The 27907-nt window shown below is 50.0% G+C and overlaps 2 protein-coding genes across 46 annotated transcripts in view; both read right to left on the reverse strand.

Moving 5' to 3' along the window:
• MBD1 (methyl-CpG binding domain protein 1) overlaps nt 1-16240 on the reverse strand; it is a 51909-nt gene extending 35669 nt beyond the window's left edge. The window contains exons 1-17 of one of the 42 annotated variants that reach the window (XR_009406009.1): nt 15940-16117; nt 14397-14531; nt 11890-12004; nt 11633-11799; nt 11463-11545; nt 11259-11299; nt 10740-10886; nt 10507-10635; nt 9997-10116; nt 9845-9913; nt 9111-9278; nt 8453-8749; nt 8222-8359; nt 7745-7879; nt 7597-7658; nt 4385-4680; nt 2814-2900 (exon numbers count right to left, since the gene is read on the reverse strand). Coding sequence is in view for 41 of the 42 variants with exons in the window: in XM_059409635.1 (XP_059265618.1) it covers nt 1447-1780; nt 7597-7658; nt 7745-7879; nt 8222-8359; nt 8453-8749; nt 9111-9278; nt 9845-9913; nt 9997-10116; nt 10507-10635; nt 10740-10886; nt 11259-11299; nt 11463-11545; nt 11633-11799; nt 11890-12004; nt 14397-14506 (2115 nt within the window). In the remaining variant the exon portion in view is untranslated. The other 41 variants (XM_059409673.1, XM_059409679.1, XM_059409669.1 and 38 more) reach the window with 41 other exon arrangements.
• Nucleotides 16241-17169: 929 nt separating this feature from the next.
• On the reverse strand, nt 17170-23399 carry CXXC1 (CXXC finger protein 1). 4 transcript variants are annotated; one of them, XM_059409681.1, is made up of 15 exons: nt 22639-23390; nt 21674-21792; nt 21473-21573; nt 20945-21180; nt 20677-20853; nt 20241-20267; nt 19918-20163; nt 19640-19765; nt 19282-19466; nt 18780-18987; nt 18591-18701; nt 18413-18462; nt 18170-18266; nt 17700-17852; nt 17170-17616 (listed from the first exon to the last, which is right to left on the reverse strand). In XM_059409681.1, exons 1-15 carry the CDS (start codon nt 22639-22641, stop codon nt 17470-17472), a joined length of 1986 nt encoding a protein of 661 aa, XP_059265664.1. In that variant the 5' UTR covers nt 22642-23390; the 3' UTR covers nt 17170-17469. The 4 variants fall into 4 exon arrangements, with proteins under 4 accessions (XP_059265664.1, XP_059265663.1, XP_059265665.1 ...); XM_059409680.1 differs by having other exon boundaries at nt 19640-19774; XM_059409682.1 differs by having other exon boundaries at nt 19640-19747; nt 22639-23387.
• Between the last annotated feature and the right edge of the window lie 4508 nt (nt 23400-27907).

A 27907-nucleotide genomic window follows, 5' to 3' on the forward strand; every position in this document is an offset into this window, starting at 1 on the left:
TGTAACTGTTCCTTTACTTCAGACGTTACATCATTTATTGCTTTCTCCTGGAGAAATGCTTTAGCTTCAAGTCTCATCCCTGGTGGCTTTAATTCTTCCCCCACCACAAGTGTGATCTCTAACATCCATACTTCTTATCACACTCTGATTTCTGAGATATACAACACTGACTTTTCCCTTTTCCTCTTTATTCTTCTATAAGCTCAAAGTATTCAATTGGCCTGCTTCTCTGGTTCGGTGGTATTTTTTTTTTTTTCATGTTCTTTATTGGTTCCCAACACAAGCAATGGCACAATAGCCCAGTCCCTGAGCTCTGTGTTGGGATACAGAACCCAACGTAGATCAGTTTCTATCCCTTATGAAACCCTGAATTCTACAGTCTGTAGAGGCCTCCAATCCACTGATTTTCAGACCCAGAACCTACAGTCCTTGGACCCAGAAAAGAGGGAGCTGGTCTGTAAGTGGACTGAGAATTGCTGTGTGTACTGTGGTGCATAATAAAACCGTATCCTTCATTATTGCTGGTATTTCTGCCATAAAATACCATCACAGACAGTATAGCACATGATTATCTACCATGTTAGCCTTTAATGGTTTTACGCATGAACAAACTATTTCTGCAATTAGAGAATAAGCAACAGGAAGGCAGGGATCAGACATTTAATGAAAAATAAACCTCTCAGAGTCAGTTTTTACCCCCATATCTCCCAAAGTGCTGTGGACACAGCAGGGGCTCAAATAATATCTCTATCATTGTCTAATTACACATGAAGGCTTTCTAGCCTATAGAAACTAACTTGTAGGAACAAAGGTATCTAGGTGCATAAACCAAGTGTCTAGGGTTCTGAGCAAGACCCATCACAAATTCTGCAGCACACAGCATTCTCCTGGCCTCCTACCACCACCCCTCCCTTAGAGGCAACCAACCACCCTATTGCCAGGCCTGCAGGGACACTTCTGTTACAGCTGAGTTGACACAGGAAGGGCAGTGTAACTGCTCACAACCCCTCACAGCCCAATCCTCCTTCCTCATACATTTTCCCTGGAATGCAGGACCAGCCCAAGATCATACAGCTGAATCACCAGCAGCCCAGACCCGATATCCTGCCCTGCCTGGGCCCAGCACTCTTTTTGTAACAGCCATGCCACATCACAAGGGGACAGACTTCTTGGGAGTCTTGGAGACTGAAAACTCTCAGTATCCCAAGGGGTGATTCTACAGATACAGAATCTAAATATAACTGGTGCGCGGTGGGGGACTGAGGAACAGAGTACAGGAACTAAGTGAATGGCCTTCTCGCTCCTTCTTTCAAAATTCAAACCACTGCACAAGACACCTACTCCCCTTGAGAGAGCCACCGCTTGGGCCAGGTTGGGCTCGGCTAGGCCCGGAGTGCTGGGAGATGCAGAAAGCAGTAGGGTCCCGCACACACATCCCGTGCTTACCACAATCACCACTTTGGGAGTGGGGCCCTTAACCTCCCGCTGTACGATGCCAAATCGCTGGCTGTACATTTTCCAGTCCCTCGGGATGGGGGTGGCGGCCGCCGCGGTATGCCAACGGCGAAGACCTGCGGGACCCGCTTCCGCAGAGCAGAAGTCTGGTTGCCATGGTGCACCCAGCAGGGTGAGGGGCAGGTGGGAGGGGCCGAAGTCGGTCCCGTCACCATGGTGACCATAGACGCCGGTGCTCCCAACTTCCTCCCGGAGCCGAGGCGCTGAGTCTGCGCAGTCCTCACCCCGCCCTTCGCCATGCCTCCAGCGACCTCGCTCCCTTCCTCTAGGGTTCATCAGAATAGCAGAAATAAGCCTCCTTAACTTGAAGTGAAGGCGAAGATCTAATTGCATCCAATTGACTTTGCTATTTATATCCTGTAATCAGCCTAAAAGCATGAGGAAAGTTAGTGGATATTCTGTGGGAAGGTTAAGTTTTGTGGGCATTTCTAGGTAAATATTGATGATAATATATAATCATCACAGGACAACCACCCTACATTAGTGTAGTACTTTAAGGTAATTTGCTAGGTATTTTCACACATAAAGCCTTTGGGCCTCACAACTATCTTAGAGCGTTGATGGACAGCAGGTATTCTCATCTTCCAGCTAAGACAAGGCCTAAAGAGCCTGTCTTGTCAGCCCACCCAAACCAGTAATGATAAATTTGTTAGTAATAAGATCTTCCTATTGCACTGGACAGAAACCAGAGCTGACTCAGGGAACCCCAGGATGGGGGACAAATCAGATGGGCTAAGAGGGCAACGGCATGACCTGGCTGGGCAAAGTAAAGACCAAGAGTCTGAGGTACCGTTCACAGTAAACCAGGGTCAGGGCATGGATGGGAAGCGCAGGTAATGAGGCCCTAAGAATCCGTATCTGAGGAGGTGAAGAGGCAACACAGCTCCGGGAACCTAGAAAGAGCCTTAGGCACAGGTGTAGCCAGGGCTGTACTACTGGTCAAGAGCGAGGTGGTAGTAACTAAAAGCCAATTAAGAATGACGCCTTGGTACTCTCCTTCTCAAGTGCAGCGAGCCGCACAGAACACTAGACCACAGAAGAAAATCAGAACCTAGTCAGTCACTGACATCTAACAATAACCAAAGTACAACTGCTGTGTATACCGTCGTAAGGCCGCAATTTACTGTAAATTAGCGTTCCTTAATCATTTGTAATCCACCCACTTCGGATTTTGTATGCGGTACATTTCTAGATTTGGATTCCATTTCCTGAAATGCTGGTTCAGCTTTTCAGCCACAAAATAATGTCTCTTTTTTCTTTTTATAATCTCTTTTAATAATTCTCATTTTGTCTTTTTTTTTTTTTTTCTCTCCTATAATGCTTCTTCTTTCAATTGCAGTTCGGTAAAATACTCATTTTCATTTACTGCTAAGAGTTTACGTAGCCTGAAACAAACAAAAAGAAAGAAATTAGAGGTCGTCTCGGTTCCCTGGGCAGAGTCCTGAGGGTCAGTTCCTTGATCTTCATGTCCCATGGGCGAGTGGCCCACCAGGACACTGGGTGGAACCACACCTCACACCACACCCTTGGGAAAGAAGGGAGGCAATGAAAAGGCCCTCACTCAGGCGCTGGGTTTGGGAAAAGCAGCAGATACAAGAGAGTGCGTCGGACACCCCAGAGGTCGTACAGCCCGTAGGATCCTGTCGAAACGAGTTCTGCGACGGGGAAGCCGACCCCTGGTGACACTCTGCTGTCCTCAAACGTCCCAGCGTCGGTGGTGAGCTCGTCCTGCTGCACCCTCCCCTGGGCGCATCCCGTTAACTTAACTCCGGTTGTTTTTGACCGACCGTTTCTACCACTAGTGAAGAAGCGGCTTTCTTCCCAGCCTGGCCAAGGATTTTTTTGTCTCGGCCGGGCGGAGGCCACGCCCCCGGGCCGCCCTGGCCAGGGGTGAGGGGCTGCGTCTTCCCACTTCCCAGAGCAGTGGTGGGATGGCCGCGGCCCCGGCGCCCCCTGGCGGGGGCCTATTAAGAGGATGGAAGGGCGGGACCGGGACCAGCGGTGAGCCTCCGCCTTCAGCCAAGCCCCAAGGCCTAGAGAAGTGGTTGGCCCAAGGTCCTTCGACAGAACCTGACCTTGATCTTGCCACCCACCATCCCACTTTCTCAGAGTCAACACGGTTACACCATCAAGACACTCCCCAAAGAAACACTAAATATATGAAACAGTAAACGGGACAATAAAAATCATTTTAAAATAATTTTTTAAAATAGAACAGCTCAGAGATAGAAACTATTTATATTATTTCCAATTCCTATTGTGCCCCAAGGTTCACGCAAGGGCTTTCCTCCCGACAGTTTCCTGAATTCTATATTTTCACCATTAAATTCCATGATAAAGTTGGATATCCATTCACCATTTGTAATACATACTTATGTTATTTAATAAAATTGCATGGACTGTATCTTTTTCATTCCTGTATCCCAGTATCAAGTACAGTGCCTACCATGGGCCCGGTTCTCATTACTTGAATGAATGACACAAAAATAGCCGAGACCAGCCAGTTTTTTTTCTGGGTGGGCTTGACAGTATTTCTGTACTTGCTGGGGTCACCATGAAATCCATGGTCTTCAGCTTTGCATTTCCAGCAACGTAGCTTTATCAAGTTATCCTCAGGTGAGCAGTGAGACCCTTGGGAGCTGATTCATGGCAGGGTGGCTTTGTAATGTGTCACCTTGACTAGGCTACGTTTCCCAGAACTCCCTTCCCTGTATGCTTCCGGTTAGGATGGGCCACAAGAGACAGTTTGCATGGTAACTGGAGGACAGAAGTGAAGCAGCAGCATACTGTTTTTACACTCGGAAGGTTGGTGCAGGCGCACCAGGCACTGTTGCAGTTCACACATGTTGTCACTTATCTGCTGGCTCACCTCGTTGGTGTGGGACAGCAGTCAGGCCCTGCAGCCAGGCCTGCAGCTGCTCCACTTTCCCTGGGATCTTCCTTCTGCTTCTCTAATTCCTGGGCCAGAAGAGTATTTAACTCTGTGATGAAGGGCCCCAGCTTCTTCTGCAGGACACCCACATTATCGCAGTTGGAGATGGTGAGACACTGACAGGCGTTCTAGGCCATCCTCGCCGGTTCCAGCTCTTGCTCGTGCACGCCAAAGTGTCCTCCGTCTCCCACACTTTACATCCATCTTCCCTTCCCGATTGCCTGCCCTGCAGACTTCAAGCTCCAGCATTAGATGCAAAGACAACAGCCTTAGAGACTGTTTAATCAGCTCCCACTACTGTATAAGCTCAAATCCCTATTAAGTCCCTTAAAATATACATAAATATATATATATATATACATACACACACATATATATACATATATATATAATATTTACATTAGTGGTACTGCTTTTCTGATTGTATTGTGACTCACACTGTAATCAGACTCTTACAAGTCTGAATGCCAATCAAATTTCACTTTAGACATTACAATACTAGGGTGAGATGCCTGGGTCCTGGGAGGAACAAAACAATACCAGAAAATTAGCCAGTCTTGTTTCTGGCTCAAGAAGGTAAAGCAAACGAAGGGGCAAAGAAGGGTAGCAGAAAGGGTTAAGAGCAGGGAAATGTCTAATCTACATCTGAGTTATCTAAAGCTGCAGGGCTGGGACTAGAATAAGGCAGGGGAGATACAAAGGCTACAAAATTTAAGGAGGCATGCACCCTGTCACAGCCCTATAAAGCTGGCTATGTAATGAAGGACAGGTCTAAACTTTTTGGCACTTTAAGAAGAACGGGGAAGTGAGGCAGGTCTGAGTCAAGACTGGCCCTTATGCAGGACTTGAGGCAGGAATTTGGATTCCTCATAGAGAGGGACCAAGGACAAACTAAGCAGAGAAGCCATCAAGGGACAGGGGAGGCAAGCTATAAGCAAAGATGAGCCAGCCTGGCAGCTTTACTTCTGAAGACTGCTTTGGCTGAGCAGAATGAGGGCAACAAGCAAAATGGACAGTGAACCCTGGAGAAGGATGTCCGTTAGTGTTTGAGGAGTATTATGCAACACCCAAGGCCTCAGAAAAACCCAGTCTCTTGAATGCATGGGTGCTGTGACAAGGTGACCAAATCCACGCAGCCTTGGCACTCCCTAAACCACGCTAGAGGCAGCAGTGTAAACAATTTGTTGTGTTTAGGGCAATCCACCTTGTTTTCAAGGTCACTGGAAACTTACTATAATATTATACATTATCGGATATAGGATTACAACTTACAGTTCGGTGGCTTAAAGAACAAGGTTTTTACAACCCGGTTTTTTTTTCTCCTAGGCTTACTGATACTAGCTGCCTGTCGGACACTGGACAAGTTATTTTATTTCTTTGAGTCTGTTTTCCCATATGCAAAAATGGGCAAAAATCATTGTTTCCCTAAAAAGATTGGAGGACTAAATAGATCAGTAGGAAGAACTAACCAAATAGTTCCTTTCCTCATTTTTTCACATTACGATTTTCCAATGCTGTTTCTCTGAGGAAATGGAAATGTTCAGAAACACTGCCAGGTCTCATCCAGAAGCCACTGAAAAATTATTCACGAAGATGGCTTGTACAGGCTGTTTTGTGGCGGCTTTTACAGCCTCTCTCCACCCCAGATCTCCCACCACAGCTTATCACAGTCAAGCACCTGGGATTTGCACCAGTGGGAGCAAATGCAACAACTTTCTTTTTCTTCCTTTCCTGCTTACTTCCTCTTTAAGCTCATTGTACTGAATAGGCCTGCTTCTCTGGTTTGGTGGTAGGTTTTTCCAGTTCCTACTGAATCCTACATAAGCCCCTCGGTCTACCGTCCAAGCCTCTGAGTAGATCAGTGTTCTCTCATAAAGCCAGTCTGTAAATATCACCTTGAATCCTACAGTCTGCAGAAGCCTCCAGTCTACTGTTTTCTAGCTCCAGGTTTTTTAAGGTCCTTGGACCTAGAGAAGAGGGAGCAGGTCTGTATGTTGAATGAAGTTCGCTCTTTGCAAAATGGAGCATTACAAAACCATTTCCTAGTATTCTGTGCACACCACCCATTTCCCCATAATTATCCCTTCTCTCTCTTCTCGCTTTCAAAATACTCCATTACAAACGAGATAACACATCATTACCTTCTCCATTAACACGTACTGATTTCATACATAGGGAAACTGTTTCCTCACTTAGATGGTAAGTTTCCTGAAGGCAGGAATCCGTGTGTCTCCTGAAGGATAAGCCTTCCAGGGTCATTGTATTCCCCACTGGAGCTCTCACACTGCAGTGCACCCAGCAGGTACTCAATCAGTACCTCTGTCATCGCCCAAGGCAGATGAAGGAGTTTCTGGCCTGCAGAAACTAGTTGGTGGGAACAAAGGAATCCAGGTGCCTAGGCTAACAGTTTATGTTGCCTTTGTCTGGAGCTGTATGGTACAGCCTGTGAACATCCTGCAGGAGGCAGCATTCCCTTGTCCTCTTCCTGCCAGCCCTGTCCTCAGGGGCAGTCATCCTTCATCCTATTGCCAGGCCTGCAGGGACAGTTCTTTGGAGCAGCTAAAATTGTATTAATAACCTCAACAGGCTCAGGAGAGGCTCAAGAAACACAGCCCGACTCCATCCACAAAGGATGTTCTAGGAGGTGAAAGACAGCCTGAGATTCAGCAGTTGCACGTGGCCCCAGATCAGAGCTATCTCAGGGCCCAGACCTGCCCACCCAGCACTGTCCAGCCCACCTGTCAACTCCAGAGGCCTTCAAGACCCCAAATAAAGATTCTCTGAATAAAAATTTATATATTAAACCTGACCCCTTCTGGATTTCCTAAAGAAGATATGGACCAGGCTTTTATATTTTTCCTTCAAATCTCATTGCAGGGCATTAAGTCCTTAACCTCCAATGACCCCTGTCCCTCCACACCCCTCCCCCCGCCCCGCAACATACACACACCCAAGGAAAACCCTGACCTGAACCTCAGGAGAAATCTCTAACGTCCTGCACATAACCCCTCACTGATCATAATCAACAAAGTGATATGAGCCTTTACCTCCCACTGCACCACACCAAATTACTGACTCTACTTTTAAAACTCAGGGCCCACATCTGACCAGCACCAACCCCATACCATCCCTCACTGTGCGGGGCACACCTTGGCAACCAGACCGCTGTGTCCCGGAGGCGGGTTCCACCCAGGCTGAAAATCTCCGTGATCTGGGGAAGAATTAATATCATGGGTCATCATGGCCAATGGGGCTAAAGCAGGGTCAAGGCAGGGTTAAATGTCCCCCAGCACTGACCACGGGTGTGCCAGCCCCTCCTGCCTCCTCCTCTGGGGCCAAGTCGGAGGCGGAGTCTTCCTTGCTCTCTTCCTCCTTGTCCTCCTCAGGGTCCAATGGCTCTTGCTTCACAGGTGGCAGGCCTGCATCTACGGCCTGGGAGAGGTGGGAAATAGGCATCAGTCAGAAGGGCAAGGCTGGCCTAAGGCAAGAGTCTCTTACCAACCAACCTGTCAGTGTGCTGACAAATCTCACTTCCAACACACTTCAGCCCAGAAAACTCATCTCTCAACCTACAAACCTTTCCCCTTCCTCAGAGAATTCCTTTTTTCTGTTAGCTGGACAGCAAAGCAGGCAAAGTTAGTTGCCTGGGGAAGGTGGGGCATTTGTCAGACAGGTAGGGAAACTTTATGGTGAGGCTGCGATCAGCACATCTATTGCTCTGCTCAAAAAAACCACCATCATTCTGCTTACAGACCACCCATCACTGACCCCCACCTTGCTGGGGCAGCCAGACAGCAATACAGGAGAAGTCAGGATGGCTGTGCCCGGTGTCCAGTCTTCCTGGGCATCCACCTTCTCTTGCTTCACCTGGGGTAAGGCCACAACCCAACTCAGGCCTGGGCACTGGGCCTCCTGTGTGAAGGAGGATTGCGGCAGACTTGGTCCCAGCTTCCTGGCACAAGGCTGGATAGGGCTGGGGAGGGCAGGGTAAGATGGGACCCTCACCTGCAACAGGGCTTCTGTGGAAGCTGTAGCAGGGCCAGGCACCTGCACAGGACTGCTTGCACCTTCCCGTAAGAACACAAGGTCAGTGCCAGGTGGGGGTAGCACAAAGCCACTGCCCGTTTCCTGTTTCATTGGAGTTTGGGCACGGCCTGATCTGACTGTGGGTGTGGTCAAGGTCTTCAGTATCTGGCCCAGACGTGGCCGTCGAGTAGAGCCAGGTCTCTTTCGACGAGAGTACGGTGGGGGCGGCCCTGCTCCATCCTCAGATCCTGCCCAGACACTAGGCAGCAGCCGCTTCTGAATAAAGACAAGGTATTACGGCCATGTGGCAGTGACCAACTCCAATATCCACCACCCTGCCCTGATCACTGTGCCTGCTAATCCCAATTAGTTCTAGCACAGAACCTCACAAAGGAGGCCCTCACCATTGAACCTGCTGGTCTCCTATTAGCAATGCCAGCACCACTCAGATTCTTCATTTGCCCCAACACAATATTTGGTAATCTTTGGCTGAACCCACTGCCCTGCCCACTCCTCTGAAGATGCACAGCCCATCTGGCCTGTGCCACCCACCTACCAGGCCTTTCCCACTACTCCCAGGCACTGGGGGCCCTGGATCAACTTATCCCACCCACCTGATCCTTCCTGCCCCACCCACCATGGCAAACTGCAGGCACTGGCGCCAACGACACTTCTGGCGCTTCTGATTGCTGCCCCCAAATTTCGGCTTGTCACAGCAGAAGTCGCAACGACCACAGTCCATCCGGCGCAAGCAAGCTGCACAGGTCCCACACTTACGGTTCTGCCGACGGTTCGTGTAAGGCTGCTGGGGGATAGGCAAGAAGAAGATGCTATTACGGGCACTATTCCAATGCTGCTCCTTTACTAGCCTCAGCAGAGGGAACCAGCTGTGCACTGGTCCTGGGTCACACCTCAGCACCTGCTAGTCCAACACCAGGCACTATCACTGCAGTGGACAGTGCCCAATACCATCAGAATTGTGGCTACTCCAACGCCTATCCATCGTGTCATCTGCTAGACCAGTGGCTACCAAGGTCTTCGGCCCCCACCTCAAGCAGAATTTTGCTGAGCCTCCACTATGACGCTCCACTGCACCTGCTGAATCTGCTCAACCTATGTGAACTCCCTTCACTATGCCGACTTTTCCTCTATCAGCCCCACCAGAGCACCGGTTCACCTGACATTAGCAACTGCTGCTGCCCCTGTTGATCCCATGTTGGTCCCTCCCCCATTCTTTGCTCACCCCATACTAGTACCCATTACTGTGTCTTGCTGTTTCCCTATTAGGCCCATTGCAGCAGCTGCTTCTTTGGGCTTAACCAAGTACCCTGGGAGGGTCTAGGTTTGTCCAAGTAGGGTGGAGCCACTCACTAGCTCGTCCTCGTCTACACAGTAATAGATGAATTCGGCAGGTGGCGAGGGGGCCAGGGCTCTGGGTTGCTGCAGAGGCAAATGGGCTGGGGTCAGGGCAAGTGCTGGGTAAGATTAGGGTTGTTCCTTCCCCCGGCCCACCAGGGCCTCACCAGCTCTGGGGACGCTGGAGGCTGTGACGGGGTAACTGGAGGCAGTGGCTGGGTTCGTGGGGGGCGCCGCCGGGCAGCCATCTTGGAGTCACAGCCTCCTCTGCGGCGGCTACGTTTACCCTGGGAGAAAGCCAGAAGAGTAGTTTAGGCTTGATGGCACCAAGCAGATACAGAATCCCAACCCTCATGCCCACCCCCAAGAAAAGTGCAGAAAGCATGCATGGGACAGGCAGGCAGAGTGTGGGGTGCAGCACTCACAGCAGGGGGAGCCACAGCTAGGGGAGGGCGTCGTTGACATCGCTGATGGTGGCGACGGAGACGGTGGGCAAGGTGCTGGCAGATAGGGGCAAGTAGGTGGGACCAGGGAGTTGAGCATGGGGCGAGGGAGAAAAGAAGACATGAGGTGGGCAAGACTGGGAGGAAGCAGCAGCAGCAGTAGCAACTTTAACAGCAGATGAGTTCTGCCCCAGCCCTGGCCCCAACAGCGCTGGCCCCTCCAGCCTAACTCACCCGTAAGCAGCGCCGCTGGACACACCTCCATTGGCGCCTGAGACCAGGGCGGGGAGGGCGAAGGCAAACTCGACAACGGCCACAGTCCTCTCGGGTCTGACAGCCCCTGCACACTCCACACCCTCGGCTCTGTTGGGGGGATGGGAGGGAGCACAAGCATGATGCATGTGGCCAGAGCTATGAGAGCCAGGGGCTAGGGTAAGCCTTTGGCCCACCCCACCTGCCCAGCTCACCCTTTCCACAATCCGGAGGCACCGTCTCCGCTCACACTTGCAGAACAGCCCCGAGGCCACATCATGGGGCAACTGCAGAAGGCATGTGGAGCAGGCCCCGCAGTCCTCGGTTACCTGGCAGGCTGCGCACTCCCCGCAGCCCACACGCTGCCAGGAATGGGTGGGGCGAGGTCATAGGCCCAGACAGAGTAGCTCCAGGTGCACTGCCCCTTACGTGTCTATTATTATTAGCCCCCACTGCCACGTCTAGTAGTCTACCACTTGCCTCATCACTGTACCTGACAACTATTGATTAGCGGCCATCAGAGGCTATCCCCAAGGTCTACCAGTGCCCTGTTAACCTCATTGCTGAAACTGCTGATACCCCAACGACCCATTACTGTCTGCTGCTGGTAGCTAGCTCCCTACAAAATGACTCTGACACACTGAATCCATCACCATTCCTTCAGACCCTCCACAAGCCCCCATCACATCCTGCTCCCACCACACAATTGTGAGGAGGAGGCAGGTCGTGCTTACCTTAAACATCCTTTGCTCCCGGTTGAAAGCAATCCTCTGTGCTGCAGAGGGAAAAGCAGAAGTTAACAAGAAGCATCAGATATCTACCCTCACGCACTGCCGCTCCCCTGACGTCCACCATTCAACCTCCAGCCTGACAGTGCTGTCCTAACCTAACATCAGACCTGCTTCACTTCTGTGTCCCAGGGCCTGGGGGCCACTCACCTCTGCAGTCCTTGCATAATGTCTTGAGCCGCTGTCTTCGGGTACCATCCCCTGAGAAGCTGATTCCACAGTTCTCACAGCACCTGGGATGGGAAACATGGGTGTGGGGCTCTAAGTGTACCCTCAACCGCAACCCTCACCCTCTTGGCTCACTTTAGGTCAACACTCACCCAGGAGCAGGCAGTGAAGCTGGGGCTGTGTCAGCATCAGCCTTGGTCTCATCCCCTGGGGCATCCTTCCTGACCTCACCCTTCTGGGGTCCAACCTGACGTTTCCGAGTCTTGGCTGGCCGTGAAGGCTTCTTCCGCTTTTTGCTAGGGACAGGTAAGGACTGGGGCTGCAGATGAGAGGAAAAGAAGGAAGAGATCAGTGGGTGGGTGTTAGATGGCTCAGTCATCCCTGCTGGGTACCCCACACTGTGTAGTACCTTGGGGGCTGGATAACACAGAATGCCTTGTTTGAAGTCGAAGAGGGAGAGGTCACACGCAGGGCCCAGGTATCGGGTCAGCTCAACTTTGCTTCGGATCCTGTCTCCTGTGGGGCTAAGGATGGGCCAGGATGGGTTGGTACCTGGGTGAAGTCATGGCCACTCCACCCACACAACCCTCCTACTGGACTGGTGAACAGGCCTGTAAGGCTGGCAGGGGATACAGGAAGTAGCTTGGGATTGGCATGTAAACCCTGACCAGATCGTACCCCAACTAAGCCTGCAGAGCAGAAATATAAAATGTGTACAAATAGCCACGCATATGCATATATAAGTAAATAATATAAACGTAGATATGTATGTATTTATGTCACATGTTACTACTTAGTCTATACAGTCAAGAGTACCAATCCCAATCTGTTAAGTAATGTCTAAGTGTGTTAATATTACATACTAAATATTTAAAAAATAAATAAATAAAATAAACACCTGCTTAAAAACATACACACAAATGAACAAGCACATAAATGTATATGCAAATGCATGCATAAACATACAAACGCAACTACATACAAAACAAAGCAGGAATAAGCAATACCGAAAGAGAATACTCCACGGGTCTCCAGCATTTTTGCATGTCTTGCAAGAGAGGCACTGATAGTCCTTTGTTATGAACTATCTCTTCAAGGATGTTTGTACAGCAAACAGCCTTGGAAGATAAGAGATAAGTTCTCCTTCCAGAGCAGAGGAAAGGCATCCTTACTATCCTAACATAAAAGACTAGATTCCTGAAGCTCAAGTAGCTCCTTTCCTACAACCCAATGCATGGGCAGATGCTAGATAGCCATCTTCAGGTCATGATGTGGGAACTGGCATTTGGGGAACTGACAGGAAAATAAAGACATTCTGAATACCGCTATAACTGTGAGTAATAAACTGTCTTTCATCTCTGACCCAGGAGTGTTGTATATCCTACACTAGCATCCACAAAATTGTGACATACTTGTTATCTTGCCCTAATTAGGACAAAACCTCTAGTCTTTTACAGTTCTTGATGACAACACTTAAAAATATAAATTGTGACAGTTTCAGATGCGTTATATGTGGATAAATATACAACTAAGTGTGAATGAACAATTATATTTATGATTTTACTATATTCCTCCAGGAAAACAGCAAATTAGATACCAAAAAAGTTCAGAAAGAGTGAACTTCAGGAAGTTCAGGAAGAGTAAATTCAATAACTGCATCACTAATAGATCCTGAAACACCTTAGATCCTTAAATGCAAATAGCACACAAACATGTATATTCATGTATTAATGGCCAATTATCATTCGTGCTTTGTTGTATAAAGTCACATTAAACACTGAATTAGTGAACATAGAACCTCTGGTCCTAGGGAACCACAGGATAGCTTCCTGCGAGCCTCAGATGATCAATGTGTAACCTCTTTTAATGTATGGCCTTTGAATGATTTAAAGCCAGGAGCTCTGGAGTATTGTTATATAGGTACTTTTACCAAGGCCCTTGTAAAACAAGCCAGCCTTGCCAGTATTGAAAACCTGGTCTTCTACGTGACACATTTCCCATGTAACACTTAACGGCTATTTTAAAAATTCCTCTCTAAACTCTTGATCTGCAGACCTACCTTGTATGCAAATTTAACATTTTTTACAATATGTCACCTTCTGAAACACATAAGCCAGTCAGCACTAAGATAGATTCAACATTTTCCTAAACAGAGGTAACACAACCATCAAGTCCTTGGCGTTCGGCCTCTCCCGATGCCCACTACGCTTTACTTTACTGGTCATATTACGGATCTTTATTTAGACTTAGCCCTTTTCCCATCTTCTCCTTAGGTTCAGCGTAACTTTAGCATTTTCCAGAAATTGAAGTTGGACAAATTGGAAATTTTCCTTCTCTTTTTCTAGATGTACCACATTTTTGATTCACTGACATTGCACTCACTCCTAACAGCTCTATAACTCACACCTGAAATTTATTTAATATGCATTTTCTCCTTGCAGCACATCACGTTTTTCTCCTTGTAGCCCATCAGACTTCTTACACTTAGAACACTAGATAGCAACTTCAGCACTATGCTGAGGGCCATTCTAAATACTAAAATCACCAATAAAAAGTACAAAAATGTGAAAAACATGGCACTAAGTAGGCCATGAAAAAGACACATGATTACAGTAAAAGAACTGAAATAAGAAAGTCACATTCAACCTCAGCTGGGAATGCGTGTATCAGGCAACTTAAGTTTTTTGCTGTTCTGTGCATGTCTATGAAAGACCATGAAAGTACAAGGAATATCAACTTTAAGAAAACAAATTCTAGCAAGCAAACAAATTAGCAAATATGAAATACACAAGTAATAAGAATGGACTATATATGCATAATTTTAATCCACCCACAAAATTAAACACACCCCCTGATTTCACCCTGCTCAACCAGACTCAGCCTTACCCATGACCCTGTCCACAACCCACCCAGTACCTCTGGTAATAGGTGTCTGAGCGTCCACAGGTGGCACCTGACTTTCGAAAGACCTCACGACGTTTCCAGCCAGGGCCCAAGGCTGGGCACTCCAGCCAGTCCTCAGCCATGGAAGCCACGGGAAGGAGCAGCGGCCTGCAACACGAAGTGTGTAATGACAAAAACTGAGGGACTAGGAGAGGACGTGTTGTACCCTAGTCCCCCAAACTGCTAGTATGCTTGTTCGAGACTTGGTACCTCCCACAGCCAACTGGCCAACACAAGAGAAAATCTTTCCCAACTCATTCTTCCCTGTCCTGAGCCCAGAAGCTTGTCATTCCTACCCCTTCCTGACCTGGAAGCCCAATCTTCAACTTAAGGGTCCCAATCTTCAACCCAAAGATCCCCATTCCTTACTCAATGTCCTGATTCCCACTTCCTCCCTTTCCTCAGCCTGAGAACACATCACTTCTCCCCTCTGCCAGCCTAAGAATCTCTTTCCTTCCAGGAGACGCTGTCTTTAACCTACTGGTCTCCACGCCGTCCCTTTGTCACCCTGAAACCTCCGTACACCCCATTCCCCGAACTGAGAGGCCCTATTCCTCCCATCATCAGCCCAAGAGGCCCCCATTCTGCTCATCCTCAGACCAAGGTCCCAGTACTCTATCTACCTCAGTGTTCTGAACTCCCACTCACTTTCATCATTGACCCAGGAGTCCTCAATTTCTCTTTCAGTCTTTTAACCCTCCCACTCCTTCCCTTTATGATGTCCTCTTATCATGCTACCTCAGTGCTACTGCCTCAGTTTCCTCCGTGTCCTTGCCAGAGAGCCCCCAGCTTCTGCATCTCTTTACCCTGAACAGCCCCTCACTCCTGCTCCTCAGCCTGAAAGCCTCCTCCTCCCTTGTTTTCCCTGTCAGTGCTCTGAGACACAAGTCTTCACCAATATCAGTCCCCAAACCTTATTCCTCTCATCTTCAGCTACAAAGTTTCTTCATGCCTTCTCTTCAGTGTCTCTTATTCTCCATTCCCCTCATCACCCTGAGATAGCCTGCTTTCCCCCCTCAACATTCTGAACCCACCCCTCAATCCTCCCCGTTTTAGTCCCAAGATCATGCCATCCCTAACTCAGCATTCGGAGCCCCTATTCCTTCTCTTCTCCATAGGAGTCCCCGCCGCTCCTTTTCAGCCTCCCAATGGCTCCATTTCTTCCCGTCATCAACCTGAGACCCCTCTTCATTTCTCCCTCTCAGCGTTCTGAACCCTCATTTCTCTCCTCAACCTGAGAGGCACCAAGGTCTCCCCTCGGGGTTCGGATCCTTCCCCAACCCTCTCCGTCCTCGTCCAGACTCCCAACACGTCCACCTGTCAGCGCTCTGAGCCCCAATACTCCCCGTCCTCAGGCAAAACCTTCCCATTCCTCCCCTTCAGTATTCCGACGCCGCCATTCCTCCCACTCATCGGCCTGAGGGCCCTTCATTCCTCTCCGTCAGGGTTCTGAGCCTCGTTTCTTCCCCATCCTACGCCCGAGCGCTCTCCATTTCCACCCCCACAACTGTCTCACCAGCTCGGCACCAGGCCGGTAGCTTCCGCCGCTCTAGGTCCGCGGACCCATGGCGAGGGTCCCGCCTGTGACTCCCGCCTTGCCCTGCTCTTCTTCCTCCTCCGCAGACGCTTCCTCTGAAGCGGTAGCTGTCGCTGCCGCGGCCGTTCGTTGCTCCCGGAACCGGAAACCCGCTGGCCCCCTCTAGGGCCCCGCCCCCGGCAAGACGCCTGCGCTCTAATGCTCCTCCGGCGTTTGCCCTTAGTAGGGAGGACTCCCCGCGCCTGCGTGCTCGGTCCCACAGCAGCGCGCGCCTCTTGCCCGGAACCTACTGCGCCTGCACCGTGACGTCCAAGTACGGCTCGCACCCCTATCGGAGACTTGCAGCGCCGGAGCCCCTCTCTTCCCCAACCGGCGCTCTCCCCGCTCCGCCCACCTGGCTTGCGCCTGCGCTCTCCCAACCTAAGGGGGCGTGGAGGGTTGGGGTTGGCCCTACGCTGTTCCCCAGGCGGTCTTCACCAGCGGTTACCGGGAGGGAGGGGTGCTCAGGGCTGAGGTTGTGTCGGAGGGGTCCTCTCCCACCTCTCGTCTACGTCGCGCCTGTGCCGTGCGGTTTCCCGAACATCTTCCCCAGGACTATTGCGTCTAGCTCTCTCCGCTCCGCCGAACAGTTGCAGGAGCGCGCGGGGACTAGTCCGGCCGCACGCTAACCCCAGTACTTTCCACGGGAACTGGAGAAGGGGGCGGTGCCGCGCTGCAGGTAAACGGAAGGGCCGTGCAACGGAGACCGGCGGGGCCCGTCCTGGAAAGGCTGTGCTGTGGGGGACCAGTAGCCCCGACGACAGGGTGGGACGGGGTTCCCGGACTTCTGTTAACACGCGTGTCGCAAAAGAGAGGTTTGAGGGAGAACGAGACCTTGTGTCCATCATCGAATACATTTCTAGTCCGGAGAATGTCAATGCTGACACAGGGGTGGTAAGTCAATCACAATACTGAATTAGTGCCAACTGTATACCCATTGTTTCAAGATGAAATGCTGAGAATGTAGGCCACTGGGCTCTTCTTTGGCAAGGCATATGCCACCACCCGTGGGGCGGGGGCCTCCTGCAGAACACAGAGTAGGTGCCAACTGTATACTTAAAGCTGTGTACTGCAACCCCTTCTGAATAGAGGTGTGTGCCACAGCTCATCTACCCATGGGGTTTGGGAATGCGGTTGCAGCTGGATAAATGTGAAAACCTTCAGTAGTAATCTTTCTTGATTCTTCAAAATTTTATTAACAAAACCAGGATAGGGGAGCCAAGAGTGAGCAGACTCCACAGTCCCACCCAGGCACAGAGAATGGAGAGACAGAGGGACAGACAAGGACAGGAGAAGATTCTGAGACCCTCTGGTAACGGCAGCTGGGTAGTCAGATGGTGGATGGGCACAGGGAAAAACTCAGGGACCATTTGGAGAAACATATGAATGGCAGAACAGACAAATGGGAGATTCAGGGCAGCTCCTTGGCCTGGAATGCAGGGTGTGAAGACTTCTGGGCCAGTGTGAGGTTCAGCGGTCAGCACTGGAGCGCAGGTCGGTAGTGAGCGGGTCATGTTGGATCGTTTGGTGCAGCATCAGGGCCAATAATCCTGCCCTGTTAGTCATGGCTGTGCGTACATTTCGCTCCTGCTCAAACAGCTCATCCAGCTTGTACCACTGCCAGGGAAGCAGAAAAGAGCCGTGAGAAGGAGCTCTAGAAGCCCCACCTGACCCCAGCCACATTCAGCATCAAAACCTACCACGCGCACACGCTCCAGGTCCACTTCAGCACGCCGCAACTTCTCCCAGCAGTAATGGCGGTTACACTGGCGTTTGGGCAGGCGGCAGAAGTCACCCGTGAGCTCAAAGACATCACGTACAAGAGGGCACCCACATACCTCATCTGCTGGCACCTGCAAGGACAGCAGGGGTCAGGGATGAATGGCGGCGGTGAGGGAGAAAAGAGGACAGGAATGGGGAGTGGTCAGAGAGAGAGAAAGGAAGGAATAGAGTTCAGGGAGTAGAAAGGAATGGAAAAGGAGAGGAACCGGAGACAATGAGACAGGAGAAAGGAAAGGAATGAAGAGTGATAAGGCAGGCAAAGCGAGACTTACGGAAGCAGCCATGTAGGGAAAAGGGAAGGCAGGGGGGCAAAAGCAGCGGCAAGGGATGGATGTGGGCAGTGAGGAGGAGGAAAGGACAGAACGGGGGAGCTGAGGGCAAAACTTACTTTGGGGTCCCGTGAGTGCTCAGGGCACAGCACCTGGAGCCGCTTACAATAGGTCTTGCTCTGAGGATTGTAGACATCACAGAAGAGTCGTGTAGCTCTGGAGGTTTACAGTAGAGACAAGGCAGTGAAGGGAGAGAAGGGGCACCCATCTGTTCTTGTCCACGACCGTATCCTGCCCCAACATGCCACTTCCAACCCAGCCTTCACCTCCCTGCTCTAACTGCACGGAGCGCCCACACTCACCCCTCAATGCGTGTGGGGTACATGGACCCAAAGGACGTCTGGCTCTCATACTGGAGGGATGAGCACAAATGGAGGGAACGGTGGATGTGCGCTGCATGCCCGCCTGAGACAACCCCCAGACAACACATCTGTCCCCCCGTGGACCCACGGATACTCCCCCTCAGGGTGACACCCTGACCTTGGCATAGCAGCGCTCCATGTGGCGCAAGGCAACACGTGGGTTGATAGGGTGCCCGCAGGACACGCAGAAGATCTGCAGGTCTGTGTCATCACTGTCCCCCTCATTGCTCTGTGTGGAGTAGAAGAAACGATGAGGCCCGGCAGGACCAGGCACGGCGTCCTGTGCCGCTGGGCCTTGCTTGCTCACCTCCTCATCCTCGCGGACAGCCTGCTGCTTGGCACGAAGAATGATGGCCTCGAGCTCATGGAATCGGCGTTCCATTTCCTGAAGGCGGGTGCGGGCGCTCTGCTGCTCACGGCGAATACGTTCGAGCAACTTCTTCCCGTGCTCCTCAGCAATACAGGGACTCTGCTGCCACTGCTGGATGCGCTGAGGGAGGATCTCGTAGATGCGGCTGCAGGGAGGCAGTGGGTTAGGTGCAGGCAGGAAAGGTGGCAGACAACAGAAAAAGTGGGGTGATCCACGATTGGCAGAACGGATGGCCGACCAAATGGCAAAAAGGATAACTGAGTGAGTGGAAGATAAATAAGCGGATGAGCACTTGAATGGTACGTGGATGAGGGATGGGTAGATGGTGCTTTGTGGACTGACGAGTGGACAGATGACTGATGGGAAGACATACAGAGAGCTTTGGCCACACCCTATCCCGTATTCCCTGATTCCCTTAAACCTTTCAGGAATGACTCACTTGGCTGCCAGCTTCATGCCACAGTCATCGGAGCAATACTTGGAGCCAGGCTGAGCAGGGCGTACACAGCCGGGTCCCAGGCACTGCGGTAGTGATGCAGGGTCCTTGGCATCGGCACGCTCTGGGTGTTTCCATTTGTCCTTGTGCTTCTGTTTCTGCCGATGCCGCTTGTATCTCTCTTCCTTCTGTGGGACGACGCAGGTTAGGTGAGGTTAGGGCAGAGTTAAAGTCAGCCCAAGATCCGTGTCCCCCGTATCCCACCCCCTTCTGGCTCTTGTCCCATCCAGCTCCTGACCTGTGCCTCTCCCTCCTCTCCCTGCCCGCTGCCTTCCCACAACCATTCCACCCTCTCCATCACCTTCTTCTCGGATTTCTTCTCCCGACGCTTTACATGCTTCACTTTCACTGCCCTCTTCCGCAGCGCAGGGTCCAGGAATGGAGACTCCTCTGTGTCACTCATCCAGGGCTGCAAGTGAGACAGACACTGCCCCCCCTGCCGCACTCGTGACTGCCCCGCCACGACTCAGTGCCCCCGTCAGCCTTCCATACTCTGCCTCATCTTCCATCTCTCCTTATCATGGGAACTCAGCTTCTGTAACTTCTACCCTTCCACCGTGGGACGCTCTGGCTGCTCACCAGGCCATGGTCATCAAAGGCCCCCGCACAGAAGTCCTGGTAGAGGTCAGGGTCCAGCGGCAGGTCCTCATCTGAGAGTGGCTCAGGTGTGGCCGTAGCCTCAGGTGGCTCCTTGACTGCTGATGATGCCACTGCCCCCTCGTCCTCACGGATGCGCCCCAGCTTCTGTGATGGCTGTGGCTGCTGCTGGGTGGGCAGTGGCCTTCGAGGCCGCGGCAGGGACTCTGAGGGCGTCACTGGCGAGAGCTGCAGGGCAGAATCTCAGGACTGGCCCTGACCGCCCTGCCCGCATGCCCCGCCCCGCCCTGGGGGGCTGGACTCACCGAGGAAGGGAAGTACTTGTACGATTCCTGTGCCGGCAGGAGGAAGGCCCAGGTCAGCCCCAGGTGGATGGAGGGTGGCCCTGCCCTAACCCCTCCCACAAGAGCCTAGCCCCGCCAACTGGCCCCGCTTTGCCTCCCCAGACAGACCCACTACCCTCACTTCTCAGAACCAGGACATGCTCAGTCCCATCCCACCGGCCCCGACATGCCTGGCCGCCTTGAAACATCTGGCTGTACACTGCCCACCTAGGGTTTGAGGCACCCCTGCCAGCCCCGCACACCTGATCGTGCCCCATTCATCTGGACAGGCTCCTTCCCACCTGTCTGCAGGCAATCAGGCCCCACCTCACCTGGCCCACCCCTCCTGGCCTGAGTGAGCCCTTCCTGGACATACTGACACCCCCACCTGGCCCTGCCCAGCTCTACCCGTGCTCACCCGGGCCCGCAGCTGGCACTGACGCAGCCGGCACTTCTGCCGGATCTTGTTGGGGCCCCCAAACTTCTTCATGTCCCGACAGAAGTCGCAGTGGCCACAGTCCTCAGTGCGCCGGCAGGCCTCGCACTCGCCACACATGCGGGCTGACCGTTTGATCTGCTGCTGCTGCTGGTGATGCTGAGGAGAGGGGCCCAGAACAAAACTCAGGAACTCAAGTTGGGCCCGAAATGGGATCCCCTTACCCACCCCAACCATGGCAGCCACTCACCTGGCTGGGTGTGGCCACCAAGGGCTGTGGAGAGGATTTGTGGGGCGAAGCAGAGCCCCGAGCAAGCATCGCCCCAACCCCTGTCCCTGACCCCGCCCGACGCTGCAGGTCTGGATCCGGGGCAGGCCTCTTGCGCCCTCCACCCTCATCCCGGGGCTCACTGCCGTCTCGCTCATTGCTGTCCCGCTCCCGTGACTTCTTGTGCCGATAACGGATTTCCAGCTTGGGGTCTTTCTCTGTGGGGCCAAGGCGGGTGGACACTGAGAAATTTGGATGATCCCAGAACTCCTTCCTCTTTTTTTCTATCCCAGCCACCTTCTCTGTCCCCATACTCCAGAGCAGAGCGACCCCATCTGGTGGGACCCTGTATTTGGGCTCACAGTGGAGTCTCCACTCCAGCTCACCACAAACCAATAATCACCCACAGACACATACCACCACTTCCCACGACCCACCCTCCCTTCATGGCTTCTCCTCCCTCGAGGCAGATGGATCTGCCTGCCCTGTCCAGGCCACCCACCCCCTCACCTCGGCACTCCCGACAGTACCACTCCCGGATGGCCTTGGCCATCTTCTCAGTGATCCGGATGCAGTCCCCATGGAACCACTCATTGCAGTTGTCACACCCGCTGCAGAGGATGGGGTGAGTGGTGCAGATGTGAGGGGCCGGACCCATCAGCCTCACCCAACCTTGCAAGTGTCTGCCCCGCCCGCCTCTCCCCGGCTCACATCATGAAGCAGTTGATGTCTGGTTTGCGGCAGATGCAGTAGATGGGCGCATTCTCCCCATTCTCCGACTTGCTGTCCTCCCCAGCATCTGGAGGCTCCAGGTCTGAACCATCACCCTCCTGTGGGATTCCCCCCACCATCACGGTTCCTTAGAGAACCCCCATCGTAGTGCCTCATCCCTTATTACAGCTCCACCAGGGCTCACCACAAACCCCAACATTCTGCCCACAGACTTTCCATCAGAGCCCCTCATAAATCTTTCCATCACAATCCCCACAAGCCCCCCACCACTCACCCCTGACATCCCAGTACCACACTTACAAATCCCATCACTCTGTCTCAGAGTTGCCATCACTTAGTCCGCTAACACTCTATCACTCAATCCACACACTTAGAACTTAGTTCACTCGACCGTTCATCTCCTGCTGCTCCCATCGTGACTCCTCACAGGACCCCCTCACTTCTCACAGACACCACAGAGTAGATTCCGGAGACGGAACATGTATTTGCATTACGGTTCCCCGCAGATGCCCCGTTATCAACCCCACAGACAACGCACCCCCATCACCTTTCCCCACCGGTCCTTTGACACTGACTCGTCGCGGCTCACCACATACTAACCAGCACCGCTCATCGCAAACCCCGTATCACTCTGCCCAAACAATTTCCCATTCGGACCCCCGCGGAACTACCGAAAGGGATCGCCACCAAACTTCCATTACGGACCCCCACAATGGCTCATCACAAAACTCCCAGACGGCTCACTCATCAAAAAAAATTCAGAACATCAGACCCCCAACATTCTACCCACAGACCCCTGTTAAGGCTCACCACAGGCCCCCACCATACTGCCCTCAGTCTCCTTACGGTTCACCACAGACCCCCAAGAGTCTGCCCACGGACCACACCACTACCACCACCCCGCTGACCTCTACCGCCGACCCCCTCCCCGGACCCGTACTCACCATCTCTCCGCTCTCGGCGCACCCCTCCGCAATCCCCGCCAGCGACCCGCGAATCCGTACAGACCTCTCGGTGGCGTCCGCGGCCGTTGTAAAGGCGCCCGAAACTACTTCCGCTTTGGTCGCGCCTCCCGGGCACCGTACTCTTATTGCGCAGGCCTAATGCGTCGGCTCCGCAGCATACAAGTAGATCCGCCGTCTAGAGCCTCTACGGTCTCTCAGGCGCCACCATCTTGATTACTGAGACCGTACGGCCGCCAAATCCGTAAGTTTGCAGGAAACATGGCCGCACCTATACGGCTGCTTTCCCGAGGGCACCGCCACCTTGTGAGCTAAGTCCGTACGGTGACCGCTTGTACGGACACAACCTTGCAGGAACTATGGCCGCGCCTGTGCGCAACTTCCACTCAGATGCCGTCATCTTGGAATCTGATTCCGTAAGATGGCCGAGTCCGTACGTTCACAGGCAATACATGGCAGCGTCCTAATCGCGGATTCCAGGATGGCGCCGCCATTTTGGCCATCGATTCCGTACGCCAGCGGTTTGCACTGCGTAGAAGTTCAAAGAAAGAGTGGCTCCTCCCGAAACACTACCTGTATCAAGTTACACTCACTCTTCCATTCAGTTACTTTCCCCTTCCACATGTATTAATTGGGCGCCAGCAGACTGTGTGTTTTAGCGCTGCGAAGGAAACCTTTCCCCCTGTTATGTCGCCGATGTCACCGTCCACCACTCTTTCCCGCCCTCATTCTTCCTTCCAGTTCCTCAGCCAGCCCTGGCACGGTTCATGGAAACAACCATGGAAGGCTATAAACGGTGGTGAACTGACCGCCTCTGGTGAGAAGTGGCCGAAACAAGGCAGATTTCGAAATCCAAGACAGCTGGCTTCACCAAGTCTTCCTCTGACCTCCGGCCACCGCCAGAATGTGGATTTGCAGGGTTCCTGGTGACGTCCATTTCAGTTCTCTGGTTTCATACATATTCAATTCTCTCCTATAAAGTTAATTGTAACATTTTAAAAATTAGATCATGTACAATAAAAAAATTTTTTTGATCGATCAGAGAGGTAGACGTCCCGTTAGGGTAATGATCTAACTCGGGCAACCACCAAATCAAATGAGAAACTGCGAATCAGTGCCCCCACCAGCCCAAACGCCACCCAATGCGCGAGTCTTGGTCGTGGTAAATGTCCACATGTCCACATTCAGAATCAGAACGACTTGATTCGGGTTGAGGAGAGAGGCCTGAAGAAAAAGAAACTTTTTCCCCTTTGCTGATAATTCTGGATTTTTTGGCTCCCGACATGATAGCAACTTGTTTGCTACTGATGATTCTCCTGCCGGTGGTTTCGGAAGTCTGGTTTTTGTTTTCGTTTTCTCCACCTTCTCTAAACATTTTTACTTCTGGCCCCTCCACACCATCACAAACAACTGAAGACACAGGAACTGCAACAGGGATTCAATGACCCTCTCTTCCTAAAACCTGTTTTTAATCCACAAAGCGGACCTTCCGGTCCAGACTTGCCTCCTTTTTCTAATTCATGTTGAATTAATCTTAATTTGATTGTAATTTATTTAAATTAGCATAATTTAATTCTTCAAATTTAGTTGTTCATTTCTTGTATTAAGTTAATTTTAGTTAGTATAAATGAATATGTACGTGTTGGTAAGGTACTGATAAATTTACTTTAACATCAATTAATGAATTTCATATTATTCAATTTTAATTTAATTACAATTTGATGTAGGAAAATAAGTTTAAGGGAATATAATTCAAGTTTAACTTAAATTTACTCAAATTTAATTTAACATTACTGACTTGATTTACTAAATTTAATTTGGTTTAAAATAATTTAATATTAAGTCAATTTATTCATTTCAATGTTGTGTATCATTTAATTTCAATTTAATATTGTTTCCTTTGTTATATTACATTTTATTTAATATTATTTCAACTTAATACACTTAAATTTTAATTCAAATTCACCTAATTCATTACCTTTTAAAGTTACATAACTAAGTTGAATTAATTAAATGTATATTCAATTACTGTAATTTTAATATATAACTTATTAAATATGATTTATTCAATTGAGAAAAAACAGTGGGAAAACAAATTACTCACCTCTTGAACGCAAAAAGAGCCATCAGTACAGATCTCACAGACATTAAAAAGAGAATTTTTCACACGTTTATACCAGTCTAATGCAATATCTTTGACTACTTAGATAAAATGGACAAATTCGCTGAAAAAGACAACTTCCCAAAACTAACACATGAAGAAATAGAAATTTTGAGTAGCCAAGCAGCTATAAAATTATTTGAATTTCTAATTAAAAACTTCCCCCAAAGAAAACTCCAAGCCCAAATAGCTTCACTAATAAATTCCATCAAATATTTAAGGAGGACAAAAGATCAATCCTATACAAAGTGTTTGAGATAATAGAGGAGGAAAGAACACTTTCCAATTCATTTTCATAATCATTTCCCTGCTACCAAACTAGACAAAGGCATTACAAGAAAAGAAAATGACAACCCATGTGTCTGATCACAGTTTCTATCCCTTCAAGAGAGCATGATACTGTGTGACTTGAAGTTCTCACCCTAAGTCACATTGTTAGACTATCCAGTGACTAAAGACCCCCAGGCAAAGACACTTCAGTCAGGAATGACATTAAAGGGCTTAGAGATAGCTCCCAGAAATCAAGGAGACCAAAAGCCAAACCTCTCTTTGGGCAAAGTTAAATTCTTTGCTACACAGATGTAAAGTCATTAACAAAATATAAGCAAATTGCATCTAGCAATTTGTAAAAATGGTGATATATTATAAACAAATGTATTTATGCCAGGAATGATCTTCAAAATGCAAGATTAGTTTCATATTTGAAATATTGTATTGCCTTACACATCTCCACAGAGGCCAAGTAGGAAAGACTTAACTGCCATCTGAGTCTTGGTGGAATGCCCTGGATTTCCCCCCTTATGACGAATAGCCAAAAGACCATGTCTCATTCAGCTCCACAGCTGCAGCTGAGCACAAGACTTACCACTTCACCTCTCCTTCAGGCCACTGGTTATAGAAGCACTTGACTGAAGTTTAGAACTGATCATTGAGCAGATAAGCGACCACCACCAGTACTGCCCATTTGACCCCTCTGATTGCGCGTTATGTTTGTGAGATTGGGATGCAGGAAATTGATACCATGATGATCTTGCTAAATATAATAAGCAGTCTGAATGTTTTTCAGCTTGTTGTCTCCTCACCAAGTGAGTCTGTGGAGGCATGGCAAGCCATGCTAAACAGGGGTAGTAGTGAAACCTGTCGCCTTTTTAGCCACCACGCCACTGCTCAGGGACTGCTTGGCCACCTGACAGTTTGAAGCAATGAACATGAAAACTCCCTGGGATTCAGTATCAAATGTTCTTGCCGAGGTGGTGGGTGCTGGTGGAATACAGGTTCCGCATTGTCCAACCTATTCATAGATGATCACCCATTGGTTGGCAATGTCAAAGCCTCAGTATCAATGACCTAAAACATTATGATACTCTGCCCAAAGGACTGACTGATAAACCACCTCCCAAATTTAGGGGCCTATTTGCTAAGTTTTTTGGTTTTATGTGCTCATGCTGTATAATTATTATGGCAGTCAAGAAAAACAACTATTGGGGCACCTGGGTGGCTCAGTGGGTTAAGCCTCTGCCTTTGGTTCAGTTCATGATCCCAGGGTCCTGGGATCAAGCCCCACATCGGGCTCTCTGCTCAGCAGGAAGTGTGCTTTCCCCTCTCTCTCTCTGCCTGCCTCTCTGCCTACTTGTGATCTCTCTCTCTCTCTCTCTGTCAAATAAATAAATAAAATCTTAAAAGAAGAGAAAAGAAATGTGTTCCTTTAAAAAAGAAAGAAAAACAAAAACAAAAACTGTTCTTTCTTCCCCAGATAGAATGTGCCTTACTAGACAGGTCTGGCTGAATGCAATTGACCTAGCCCTATGGCCATCCTGGTTTTGCATGATAGGATACACTATAGCTCTTAAAACCTCATTGTTGTGTTCCTGGGTGGCTCAGTGGGTTGAGCATCTGCCTTCAGCTCAGGTCAGATCCCAGAGTCCTGGGATGGAGTTCTGCATCATGTTCCTTGCTCAGTGGGGACCGTTGTTTCTCACTCTGCCTGCTGCTCCCCCTGCTTGTGTGCTTTCACACTCTCTCTCTCTCTCTCTCTGTCTCTCTCTGGCAAATAAATAAGTAAAATCTTAGAAAAGAAAACAAACAAAAACTCACTGTCAGCTACAAATCAAAAGCAGTTGTGATTGCTGTGCTATGTGGGAAGAAGCCATTTCATAGCCCCAGCCAATACACCCTTTCATGAATCTGTGTTTTTTTTTTTTTGGTTGGTTGGCTGGTTTTATTAATTCGTGGGCTGTTTGGTCTGCCACTTTCAGAGTATAACAGTATCCTGAGACCAAAAATTTAAAAACTCCCTTCTTGAAATGTACTAATTACAGTTGACCTTTGAACAACCTGGCGGTAAGTAAGGGGCTTCAGGCCCTGTGCAGTTGAAAATTGACATGTAACTTCTTTGACTCTCCTGCAACCTCACTACTAATAACCAACTGTTGACTGGAAGCCTTACCAATAACATGGTCTATTAACACATATTTTGTGTGTTTATATGACTCACACACTGTATTCTTACAATAAAGCTGGAAAAGAGAAAATATTATTAAGGAAATTCTAAGGAAGAAAAAAATATATTTTCAGTACTGTACTATTACAGTACTGTACTGAGAGAGAGACAGAGAGAAAGAGAAAGCACAAAAAGGGGGAGCTGCAGGCAGAGGGAGAAGCAGCTCACTGCTGAGCAAGGAGCCTGATGTGAGACTCAATCCCAGGACATTGGGAGTGACCCGAGCCAAAGCCAACGCTTAACCAGCTGAGCCACCCCCGCATCCCAAGTATTGTACTATTTTTTTATTTTTAAAAAATCTGCATGTAAGTTGAAAGACGTGTTGTTCTAGGGTCAACAGAATAGTTTAGAGAAACTGCCTAGATTTATGCTAAAGCGTCTTCAATTTTACCAACCATTGCTTTTACCCCATTGGTGCAACTATGAATGCAGTGAGGAATGGGAGGGGAGCCTTAGTATTATGAAAAAGTTTGATCTCGCCTGCCTAAAATCATCTCAGGAATCCCCAGAGGTCCATAGACAACACTTTGGGAACCAATTTTCTAGACCATAAAGATTAGTATTAATCAAATACTGTTGAGTGTTGCTGA

This window comes from Mustela nigripes, chromosome 8 (assembly GCF_022355385.1).
Source record: "Mustela nigripes isolate SB6536 chromosome 8, MUSNIG.SB6536, whole genome shotgun sequence".
NCBI classification, from domain to species: Eukaryota; Metazoa; Chordata; class Mammalia; order Carnivora; family Mustelidae; genus Mustela; species Mustela nigripes.

What these genes read in the sequence shown, in the direction of transcription:
- CXXC1 (XM_059409680.1), bottom strand. An exon ending in AGAAGAAATCCGAGAAGAAG is followed by an intron (nt 19,467 to 19,639) that starts GTGATGGAGAGG and finishes GTCGTCCCACAG; the next exon opens with AAGGAAGAGAGATACAAGCG. An exon ending in ACCTGGAGCGTGTGCGCGTG is followed by an intron (nt 17,617 to 17,699) that starts GTAGGTTTTGAT and finishes CTTCCCTGGCAG; the next exon opens with TGGTACAAGCTGGATGAGCT.